The 12,386-nt window shown below is 43.4% G+C and overlaps 1 protein-coding gene across 1 annotated transcript; it reads right to left on the bottom strand.

The window, feature by feature from the left end:
- Nucleotides 1-9,113: 9,113 nt before the first annotated feature.
- On the bottom strand, nucleotides 9,114-9,921 carry LOC147452682 (uncharacterized). Its single transcript, XM_086518995.1, has one exon. It carries the CDS (start codon nucleotides 9,864-9,866, stop codon nucleotides 9,342-9,344), a length of 525 nt encoding a protein of 174 aa, XP_086375121.1. The 5' UTR covers nucleotides 9,867-9,921; the 3' UTR covers nucleotides 9,114-9,341.
- Between the last annotated feature and the right edge of the window lie 2,465 nt (nucleotides 9,922-12,386).

Here is a 12,386-nt window from a genome sequence, read left to right as displayed (position 1 = left end):
CTCATCAATCTCCTCCATGGTCAGTAGTCTGATCGGGCGTTATGCATGTCGAGCCAAAGTGACCTAGCTAGATCCTTTGATGTAGCCTCTGTCGATGTTGTGTAGTCCTCCACAGTCGTGGACGTCTAGATCTCCCTAGCTCAGTCGCTCGTTCGATCAGTAGAGAGATAGGGAACTAGAGAGAGAGAGAGAGAGAGAGAGAGAGAGAGGAAATAGAGAGATAGAGAAAGAGAGTTATATATATATATATATAGAGAGAGAGAGAGAGAGAGAGAGAGAGAGAGAGAGAGAGAGGTAGGGAAGTGAAGAGCGAGACAGAGAGAGAGATAGGAAAATAAGGAAATAGAGAGAGAAAGAGAGATAGCGAGAGCAAGATGGAGAGAGAGAGAGAGAGAGAGAGAGAGAGAGAGAGAGAGAGAGAAAGAGAGATAGCGAGAGTGAGATCGAGAGAGAAAGAGAGATCGAGATCGCTTTTTTGAGCAAGAACCATGCAAGGCTTCTGAATCTTTCTCAAGTTGCTCATCCATCTCCACATTATCTTCTGGCTTGGACATGGAGGCCCCATCCGGTTTACAATCAGGTAGAAAACTTTCATTGGGCTGAGAACTTCCATGGCTTGTGCTTTCATCAAGTGCGGCATTGGAAAGCTTTCTCTCACAGGCTACCTCGGAATGGAGGCAGGTGGGTTCGTAGATAGAGAAGAAACTATGGAACTAAAAGAGGCAAAGGGGTTTTTTCTGCTACATGCATTGCCATGTACACCTGGGAGTGCACATATGTGTCTACCCATATAGGATTTGACCAATAAAGACGAGATTTTGACCCGATGGTCCTGATCTCCGTACACCTCTGGACCGAGGTGTACGGAGATTGGGCAAGACTAGAGAATGCGAGGTAGTTTACATTGTGAGGAGTATATATATATTAAAACAACATTCATAATCATTGTAGATGGCAACGTCATCAACTAACATGGAGGAAAATATTGCATGCTCGTGCACGCTCCGCAAGTATCAAATCCTGCGCAAGCGTAGGATATGTAATGAGCATGTGCACAAGTACGGAGAGTTTGCTAGAGAAACCGTACAAAATCTGCAATACGACTCCTACGGAATGGGCATTGATTTTCGCGACATAGCACCTACATCTAAGAGAGAGAAAAAATATTATGTGTGAAGGTCCGACCAATATAGAGCCACGGATGGAAGCAGAAAAGGGCTTACAGACAGAAGACGACGGCATGGAGGAGATGCTCGATGCCTTCTTCCAGACAAGCGAGGAGAACGCGAACGAAGCAGCACCAGAAGCGGTGCGCCTATCTTCTGAAGACATGTTGAGAAAGTTTGCACGTCAACCAATCTATGAAGGCACCAAAATATGTGTGCTTCGTACTTGTCTGGCGTTTTTGAATCTTCAATCAGTGTACGGGTGGTCAGATGCAAGCGTCACTGCTTTGTTTAGGTACGTAATTTACAAAAGAGATTTTCCGATTGCAACGATGATGTGCTCGGAGAGCTTTTTAATTTAATGTGGCTTAAACAGGTTATTGCGGGAGAAACTTCTCCCGGCTGGCAATGAAATGCCCCCCTCTAGGCCAGACACAAAGCAACTTCTGACCTCAGTTGGCTTGGACTACAACAAGATTCATGCATGTCCAAATGATTGCATTCTTTTTCGCAATGAATTCGCAGATTGTCTGTCGTGTCCTAAGTTTGCTCCAAGAAATAAACAAGTATTTGAAGGGCAAGATCTCTTGGAGGAAATTCAGTTAGACGATGTCCATACTACTCTGACATTAGATGAGATGGACGAAGGTATGGCAGAGGAAGCTGCCAGATATACGAGGGATAACGCAGACGAGCCAAAATTGACACTTGTAGATGAAGATGCAATGGATGAAGACAATCTGCCAGAACGAGTTGGGGCAGAGCTATGTTTGCAATTAGAGATAGACGATGATACGGTGCAAGATCTTATCGATGATGCCTCACTCATCGAGGCCTAGGCCTGTAAGTGTTTGTGTGAAGACTTTGATTTAAAATTAAGCTTAAAGTTAATTTAAACAATTGTGTTCTGACGCTTTATTTTACTTTCTTTGTGCAGGACTTTAGTATGACAGACGAGATTCCAGATCCCGCTTCCATGAGTGCAGATGCATTCATGGGCTTCGTTACACGGATGACGCCTGCTCAGATGGCAGAGGCTTCTCAGTACTGGGTAGCCAGAGGCACGGGTACTACTCCTCCGGGCTTCACACTTGAGGGACCGACGTCTAGGGGGGGACGCCTACGAGGTTCAGGACGCCTATGGGTACGATGCCTTCTTTTCCCATCACGGCCGCTTCGACACCTAGGGGTGGGGCAGAGGCGGGTACGTCCTCATCTCCGTAGCACAGGCGCACTCGCCGATCTCGACGATCATCAGGTGGAGGTGGTGGTTGCTGTGGAGGAGGGTCTATAGATGCTTCGACCCCTCCTCGCTCACGACCCCCGTGTTACCTAGGCACACCTCTCGACACACCTCTTGGCACACCTCGGACACCTTGGGGGGCACACGATCCTAGTGCCTCCAAGATCTATACTGTACGGGGAGATGGTTCTGTTGACATGGATAGAGTCGGGACTGAGATGCGACAGCGGATTCGCCAGCTCGTGGAGCTGCAGTTTTCGACCAGCATTCTGACGTCTTGGGATCAGCAAGACAAGGAAAAAGTCACTTACATAGTGGAGACCATCCTGAGAGAGTACCAGCTTGCTCCGGGTTCTTCCGTTGTTTCGGCGCGGTGGATCAAGGGTGTTGCACGGGACACCATCAAACATCGACGAGATGCAGCTCGGAAGGCTTTCAGGACCGGCTCGCCGAAGCCTTCGGGCATCCCACACGAGATGTGGCTGCAGATCAGGGAGGATAAGCGGACATCGGCCATGCGGTTCAAACAGCAGCGTGAGGCCGCGCAGGTACGACAGATGACTAGGGGGACATCTCATCTTGGCAGCGGAGGCTTCGACACCTTTCGCTATGAGTTTGTGAGTTTCTAATCCAATCTTAACTATGGCGTTTTTTTTTAAAAAACGCGATGAATCATGTATTCTTATTACTTTGATTTTTGTATAAACGCAGAATCTTGCGATGCATCGAGCTCCGACACGCCAGGAGGAGTCAGATGGATATCGCAGAGGTATCTATGAAGTACTGAATGATTTTGAAGCTTTAGGAGAGCCTGTAGACTGGGAGGCCTTACAGTCTCGCTGATCGCTTGAGGTGAGACGTTAATATGTGTGAGTTGATTTAATTAAGTCAATATATGTGAAGTAATATCAATACTAATTTTGTGAGTTGTCCTATGTGCAGGTTGCGACGCCTAGTCATTAGTGGACCAAATTTCATCTATATGCTTTGTGAGACACAGACACGCTTCTGTGTCTCTTTTTTGTATAAACAGTTAGTGTTCAGACAGTTATTGTTTCCCTTATGGTTATGATTATTGTCATTGTCATTGTATAGACAGTTATTGTTTCTCTTTCTGGTTATGCTTATGGTTATTGTTAATTTTGTTTATGGTTATGGTTATCTGCATTATGGTTTTGATCAAAGTGGTTATAGCCAGTTATGGTTTTAAGTTATGGTTATGGTTCGTTATGGTTATGCTTTTAAGTTATGGCTATGCTTTTCAGTTGGTACAGTTGTCTTTCATTGGCCTTAAATCTCATGTGAGATCCTACATGGATAGCATGTAGGAGGCGTATACATGATATGGTTTTTTTTTAAAAGTTTATGTAAAAACAAAGGAAACTCTGCCGAAATTTCTGCGCGCGGGAGCATGGTTGATATTTTGGTGCTGCTCGCTTTCTTGGGCAGAGGGCAGGAAGTCTGGCTATGGCTGTGTCCATCTTTTAACTGGGCACAGGCTAGGCTACCTGCCCTCTGCCCAAGAATTTTTTTTTCTGCTATGGTCGTTGCTATATGTGTCGCTATGCCCGTCGCTATCCGTGTCGCTAATAGCGACTGGTTTCAGAGCGATGCGTATAGCGACACGCATAGCGATGGGCAGCGTCGATATATGCGTCGATAACACCTGTTTTTGTTGTAGTGACATCGCCTCCGGTGGACCCGAGTCTTGAGTCGGTGAGAACAAACAAAGAAATAAATAATGTTTCTACGTAGTTAACCATAAACCATGAGTGTCATAGGTTTTGTTTTTGTTATTTGCAGGCATGGCCATCTTACACCTACCCTTCTAAGATTTCTGCACCGATCGTAGATCCTGACTTACAGCGGGCTATCTCTTTACGAGAGAAGTACCTCGGTTCGACGGAGGATTTGTTTAGCCACTACACTCCATAGTAGCTTGCGACCTACGGCATTTCTCCGCAGAATACACCATGGGGGAATCAGGGAGGGACTCCTTACCTACAGAGCCTCGCACCGACGGCACCTCCCTCTACTCTCCGTTCCTATCGTCCTACTCCTATTCCATCGCAGGGTCCTACTCCGCTTGCATCGCAGGGTCCTACTCCCATGGCATCACAGGTTCTACGCCACTCCATTCCACTCCGGCTTGCCAGAACATCCTCAATGGACTTCCTCTGGCAACGCGCGTCGACGCTCGTCTTAGGGCAACGAGCGCCATGAGAGACGAAGCGACGGCGGATCTTGTGGTTTCGCATGTTTTGGTAGTGGCGGGAAAACGGAGTCCCCACTTTCAGAGCGTGCCGCCCCTGACGCAGAGGACGAGGATACTGACGCACCCTTGCCAGAAACGCATGGGTGCTACTACAGGATTAAATATGGCGGGGAGGTTGATTTCGGCACAGCACAAGGCAAGGCATTTCGAAACCATCTACAAATTCTTATACATTCAACATATAAGAATTGTTTTATAAAGTTCAGAGACCAACTGCCCGATCTTGCATGGTACATTGAGGACGCTCTGTTAGCTAGATTTCCAAACGCCCCCGATCAACGTTTTTCATAACAATGGTTGGATGGCTATATAAAAACATTTCTAAAAAACAAGCAGTCCAGTGTGCGGCGCGCAACAGCCAACCAGGTCAGAGATCTAGACAGGAGTTACCGCGGTGGCAACATGGCAGACACGGAGTGGGAGTGGGCAATTCAAGAGAAGAGCAAACAAGCTGCGATGGGCTCATCATATAGATAACAACGCGAGGCCCGCGCAAGACAAACTCCTATGCACTATGGCTCAGGAGGCAAGGGAGCTTGAAAGGATAAATATGTAAGATTATTTGAATTATAACGTCGATCATTGATTATAAAGATTGTAGTTGATAATTTGGTAATGTTATTGCTAACTTAGAAAAATGTCACTCTCTCTTGACCATCCAGAGAGATGGTCAAGTATCGGGAGCAACATATAGAATTTGATACTTGGCGATGGTTGTTTGAAAACAACCACATCTCTCGTGAGCAATTCGACGCGGTGAATGGAGTAAGTTTAAACAAGTAATTTTGTATCAATTGTTTTGAGCCAAAGTGATCCAACATACGTGCCTCTGGACGATGACGAGGATTAGATTAAAAAATGTTTTGTCAAAACTTTCGTAAAGTTCCAATCTGGCACAATGTATATACAACTATTTACTTTTTATTGTATCTTCTTTAAGTAGTTGATCTTCTATATTTTTAATTGTTAAGGTAAAGTAAATTCTATTTTAGCTCTTTGGTATTTTTTATAGTCTTCCAAAAAACAATTGATGTCTTATTATTTTATGCAGGTAAAAAATAAAGGAACTCATTTGGGCCACCCAAATTTGGGTGGCCCAAATGAGCACCTTTATTTTTGAACTAGCGTTTAGCGGTAATAGCAGCGGCAAAGGTCGCGATAATAGTAGCGGGTATATTGCCGCGACTATTACCGCGCTTATTGCTGATAAACCACTACCATGTTCATAGCCGCGGTTATTGCCGCCCACGCAAATTTTTCTCTCTCCTTTTTCCTTTGTTTTTCTGCGACAATGTTAGCGGTTATAGACAACTCCTCTTATAGTGATGCATTGCATACCGACAACGAAAGAGAAGGAGAACACCCAATCACGCGCCGCCAACCCAAACACTATTCGTGGCATATGAGCATCCATGCTCTAAAACACTCATCCACCCCCAAAATATCGAGGATATACCGTGGGTGGTGGAAAAACCTGCTACATAGTTTAGAAACTGGTTCCTTGTCCATTTAATGCAACACTTGGACTTTGAAAGGTGGCTAGATGAACTGGTAAAGCCTGTGGAATAGGCATCCTAGCCACATGTTCATGGACAAAAGGAATTTTTTTGGGAGCCCCAACTGACCCTATAACATGTGAGTGCTCACTACCCTACTAGGACACACAAGGGACCTCGAATTGAGCCTCAACAGGCTCTATTGCATGAGACAATTTCCTTGTGTGTTGTGACATCGGTGGCACTTGCAAAAACTCCATAAACCTAGGACTCTACACCAATCGAGGAAACACATTCACAATGGCAACCAATTGTGTCCTAAACCCACCCTCATCTAGTTGCCTAGTCATAAACCCTTGAAAGTTGAGGAGCATCCAAATCAAAAAAAGGTATAGAGAGGGGTGGCCGTGAACTCTCACCAAGATCAAACACTAGAGGAGGAACAACATGTTTTTCCTGTGAAGAGAAACCCTCTTCCCAGGTCCTATCATCCATAATGTAATTCAAGTTCCTATGCTTTGTGTCTTTGCTGCAAACCAACCAAAGCTCACTCTTTAAGGAAAAAGTGATTCTATCAGGCGACGGAACCATGAAATCAGCCTATAGGGTGGTAGACTTTAGCTTTTCACCCGATTCTTTACTTCACAAGCATTGCAAATAAACATGTGATTGAAATTAACACTTCAAATACACCACGGCTTGGCAATTAGAGTGCTACCAAGCAGGTAGTGACACCTTGTATTCCCTAAAGACTGGCACCCTTTTTTATATTTCTTTATTCTTATTAAACTTGAGATAAAACCTATAAGTTCCTATGAACTATCCCACTTTTATCAAGTTGATAATAGCCTACTCTAGCCCGATTTCAACAACATAATACAGATAAAATCCCCATGCAAAATGGGACATACTTCAAGGATTTTTCTAGAGCTTTTTCATCCTTGAATCTCATGTCGATCAACTTCCACGAATGCATTTGCAAAGCTACGGTGACCTTCTTTGTGCACTAAGATCATGCCACAGTTGAAACTCGGCATCCCTCTACACTTCGATGGCATCTGCTTGATTTTGGCCTCCAGCTATCGTGTAACGAGCTCTCTCTCTCTCTCTCTCTCTCTCTCTCTCTCTCTCTCTCTTCATCCATTTTCTTTATAAAACAAAAGTTCTTGTAGTGGCTACTCCCACAACAACACCAAATAAAATAATAAAAGCTCTATAATGTTTTCAAGAGATGGCTCCCATGCTCAGGCTACACCGTAACTCTTAACACAAGCCTCCCATACAGGAACCAACAGTCGCATTGCAACAAGTCATAAATGCCTTAATTGAAGAAGAAAAGTAGCAAGCAAAGAAGATGTCACCAAATAAAGGAGTTTACATTGCATCATCATCTAGGAATGCATTTTCATCAACGACCAAAAATAAAAAGTGTCACAAATGCACGAAACCATGGCATTTCTTGAAATATTTCTACAAGAACAACATTAGGGAAAATATAAACCCCAAAAAGGCCCTTTAGAGTCAAATTTGATTTTGGAATATACTCTCTACACTAATGAGAATGGGCTTGTGGCCACGATCTCACAAAGTGGAGCTACTAATAATGGCGCACAGAGAGCATCGAGTACGAAGACCTGATCAAAGAAGGCTAGCATCGTTAGGACTTGGGACTCTGCAAGAAACGACCATATAACCATGCAGGCTGCACACAAACAGGCAAGAAATTGATCCCCTCGAAGAAGAAGCAAACCAATAAGAGGATCGATGGCTTGGCACCCGGGGCCCTCCTTAATGCATATGTCATTGTATCTTAGCAAAAATCTCCCTACTTTGCATTCAAATCCACTAAAAATTGTGCTTTCAAGGATGCACTAAATTTGGGATTCATCAATAAGGCCATTGCAGATTAGCACCACAACATCTTTGAAAACCTCTTGACCAAAAACTCTCATTACGAGTTTACAAGGTTTCCTTATGTGAGTATATCTAAGTGTTTATACACAACGGAATCTTCTCAAAATCTATCTGGCCAAAACCTTAGCTAAGACTCTTGGCTCATACCTATTCGACTCAGGAAAGTCTTGTTCTTGCTTTTTCTTTGCTCTACGAGATGTAATGTGAAGGTTGTCGTTGCCACTCCCCCTACGCTGTGGTACCAATTAAAGAGCACCCAGTGCGGCAGGTGTGTGGTGCAGGTGTGCGTGTAGTAAGTGTAGAGTGGTAGATTGTGTGTGGGTGGAGTACTCACTACTTAAACCCTTCTTCTATCATCTGGTCTTCAGAAGTTTGTCATCTGGTCATTTGAAGTCTGGTGTCTCATCATTTAAAGTTTCTACATAACTGATTGCTCTAAACCCAACTCTAGAATAGTTAAACAAGCTCTAGCGCATTCCACAATCACTGTTGTTAAATGCCTCTATGTCACAATACCACAAGGAATCAAACGTATCATCTTTTAAAGTAGAGAGTATTTTAGAGGAAAACCTACAAGGATGAAGGTTGATTTGTCCCACTTACTCACAAACCATACATTTCAAAAGCATCAACACAAAAGAGAGAAAGCTGGGAACAAAACATTGAACGAATGAGCACAAAAGAGAGAAGCCAAAACGAGGACGTGGTATTGAATGAATGAGCAAGAAACAGAGAATGCGGACAAATCTTTGTCCTTGAGGATCCCAAAACTTTGTTAGTTGTAACTGTTTTTTTTAGCTTGTAAGCGTCGTACTATATTATAACATACTTTTTGCAATTCTGAAACAATAAATTATTCATGCTCTCCTTGTGTATTTAAAGAAGATTAATGTTATAAATAGTTTTTTTTTTTTTTGTTTGCAAAACTCACTCCAACAAGAGTGAGTGTATATAGTATTAAAACCACCACAAAATGACCGCAGCTTCATGCTCAAACCGAGCCATGGAGGACAACAAAATACCAAACATCCACCATATGAGTCCATAATTGAGCTTTTTACAAGGAAGCTCGAAACCGGTACACCAAGTGCTTAATATCGACTGAAACCTAGCATATATAAGAGAAAATACTACCACTCAAAAGGGTGAACACCATGTCATACCTTCTCCCACAAGGGTGCCATGCCCTGGTCACGAAAATCCATGTAGGAGATGATTTATTGTATCGTACTGGGTGACATTAGATTTTACAGCCAGGGAATGTCGTCTACTTTGTCACACTCCACCTTCTTCTCATCATCGCTCAGATTAGGCATAGCGTTGATGAGCTTCTTGGCGATGTCCCTGGCATAGTGCTTGCAGTTGGAGCTCTCGAGGTCGTAGCACGGATCGAAACTCTCCAAATTCCTCTCAACGTTGACCAGGCCAACGGGGCCGCCCTTGCAGTCGAGCGAGGCGCTGACGCTGTCGGGACGGCTGTACCACTTGATGAAAATGCCCTCCTCCCGCTTCTCCGCCAGGACGTAGTAGTGGTCCTCCCCATTGTCACCCAGATGCAGCACCAGAAAGTCGTGGTTCACCGGCGAGCCCGAAATGGGGCGTTTGCAGTACAGTATTTCTGGAAGAGTCAAGCTTTGCGAGCTTCGAAGGCGCTCGTATAGGGTTGGGTTCTCGCTCTTCAGCGTGTTGTACACTTTGCCACAGGAATTTTTTCCTCCTAGCCCATGAGGACGAGGGAGCTGTAGCTGCTGGTTATTCGCTACAAGCGCCATCCCGGCCACAGATATTGATCACCTAGCTGCCTGCACTCGCTCTCTATACACGCATAGTATATATATAGTGCTCTTGAACAATTTATGCATATTCGCTTTGTATGGGTGTGAGAATAGACCCATGCATATTCACTTTATATATAGTGCTCTTGAACAATTATGCATATTCACTTTGTATGGGCGTGCAGAGCATAGACCTTTGTATGGGTGTGAGAATAGACCCATGCTACATTATATATTCACTTTGTTTGGGCGTGCAGAGCATAGACCCATGCTACGTACATGATATATTCACTTTGTTTGGGAGTGAGGTACCTTTTCATAATGGCCCAAATCCTCTTCCCATTCCCATGAGATCGTATCATATATTATGCATGACCCATGGGGAACAAATCCTTGCGGACTCAATCTGATATAAAGTACTCGCGCACTTCTGCAACAATAGGGGATATGTATCTCCTAATGGCTTTCAAAAAATCAAGGAAAATTTACCCAAATACCCTGAATACCCCTTGTTACTCTTGCAAACATCTCCATTCTCTTCCCTTTTTGTGACTCTTCACTACCGTGAAAATTGGTTTTCCCTCGACCTAAGATGATAGAACTAGGATTCTAGATGATATTCTAGGCTCTCAAACTGAAAAAGCTTATTATTAGTGGACACATCAAATGCCTCTATTTGTTAGCTGATTGTTGAATTTTCTTTTCTGCAACAATAGGGGATATGTATCTCCTAATGGCTTTCAAAAAATCAAGGAAAATTTACCCAAATACCCTGAATACCCCTTGTTACTCTTGCAAACATCTCCATTCTCTTCCCTTTTTGTGACTCTTCACTACCGTGAAAATTGGTTTTCCCTCGACCTAAGATGATAGAACTAGGATTCTAGATGATATTCTAGGCTCTCAAACTGAAAAAGCTTATTATTAGTGGACACATCAAATGCCTCTATTTGTTAGCTGATTGTTGAATTTTCTTTTCCTGTGTATGAAACTAAAAAATAGATCTCTATTTTTAAAAATACTAAACTACGCAAAATTTGGAGCAATCCATCTAAACTTGATACAAGTTTAATCTCGGAATTTTTAAAATATGAGGGGTATTTTGAGAATTTTCCCAAGAATTAAGTTCTAACCAACCCAGATGATTTTCTCATATTAAACCGATCATCTAATCACTACAACAAAAAAATGTGTCATCGACGCAGATATCGACGCACTGCGTCGCTATGTGCGTCGATATCCGCGTCCCTGTGAACTTGTCGCTATTTGCGACGCAGATAGCGACGACCATAAAAAAAAAAAAAAAAATCTTGGGCAGAGGGCAGGTAGCCTGGCTTGTGCCCAGTTAAAAGATGGACACAGCCACAGCCAGACTTCTTGCCCTCTGCCCAAGAAAGCGAGTAACACCAAAATCAACCATGCTCCCGCGCGCAGAAATTTCGGCAGAGTTCCCTTTGTTTTTACATAAACTTTAAAAAAAAAATCATCTCATGTATACGCCTCCTACATGCTATCCATGTAGGATCTCACATGAGATTTAAGGCCAATGAAAGACAAGTACCATACCAACTGAAAAGCATAACCATAACGAACCATAACCATAACTTAAAAGCATAACCATAATGCAGATAACCATAACCATAAACAAAATTAACAATAACCATAAGCATAACCAGAAAGTTAAACATAACCATTAACAAAACCTGAACCATAACTATGTCTATACAAGAATAGGAGAAATAACCATGTCTATACAATGACAATGACAATAATCATAACCATAAGGGAAACAATACCTGTCTGTACAAAAAAGAGACACAGAAGCGTGTCTGTGTCTCACAAAGCATATATATGAAATCCGGTCCACTAATGACTAGGCGTCGCAACCTGCACATAGGACAACTCACAAAATTAGTATTGATATTACTTCACATATACTTATTTAATTAAATCAACTCACACATATTAACGTCTCACCTCAAGCGATTAGCGAGACTGTAAGGTCTCCCAGTCTACAGGCTCTCGTGAAGCTTCAAGATCATTCAATACTTCATAGATACCTCTGCGATATCCATCTGACTCCTCCTGGTGTGTCGGAGCTCGATGCATCGCAAGATTTTGCGTTTATACAAAAATCAAAGTAATAAGAATACATGATTCATCGCGTTTTAAAAAACGCCATAGTTAAAATTGGATTAGAAACTCACAAACTCATAGTGAAAGGTGTCGAAGCCTCCGCTGCCAAGATGTGATGTCCCCCTGGTCATCTGTCGTACATGCGCGGCCTCACGCTGCTGTCTGAACCACGTGTCTGTTGTCCGCTCATCGTCCCTGATCTGCAACCACGTCTCGTGTAGGATGCTCGAAGGCTTCGGCGAGCCAGTCCTGAAAGCCTTCCGAGCTTTATCTCGTCGATGTTTCACGGTGTCCCGTGCAACACCCTTGATCCACATCCTCGGAACAACGGAAGAACCCGGAGCAGGCTGATACTCTCTCAGGATGGTCTCCACTATGTAA

This window comes from Adiantum capillus-veneris, chromosome 8 (genome assembly GCF_014529385.1).
Source record: "Adiantum capillus-veneris isolate H3 chromosome 8, ASM1452938v2, whole genome shotgun sequence".
NCBI lineage: Eukaryota > Viridiplantae > Streptophyta > Polypodiopsida > Polypodiales > Pteridaceae > Adiantum > Adiantum capillus-veneris.
This window is presented reverse-complemented; position numbering and strand designations above follow the sequence as displayed.

Coding starts and splice junctions, on each gene's coding strand:
- LOC147452682 (XM_086518995.1), bottom strand. CDS start 9,866: ATGGCGCTTGTAGCGAATAACCAGCAGCTACAGCTCCCTCGTCCTCAT.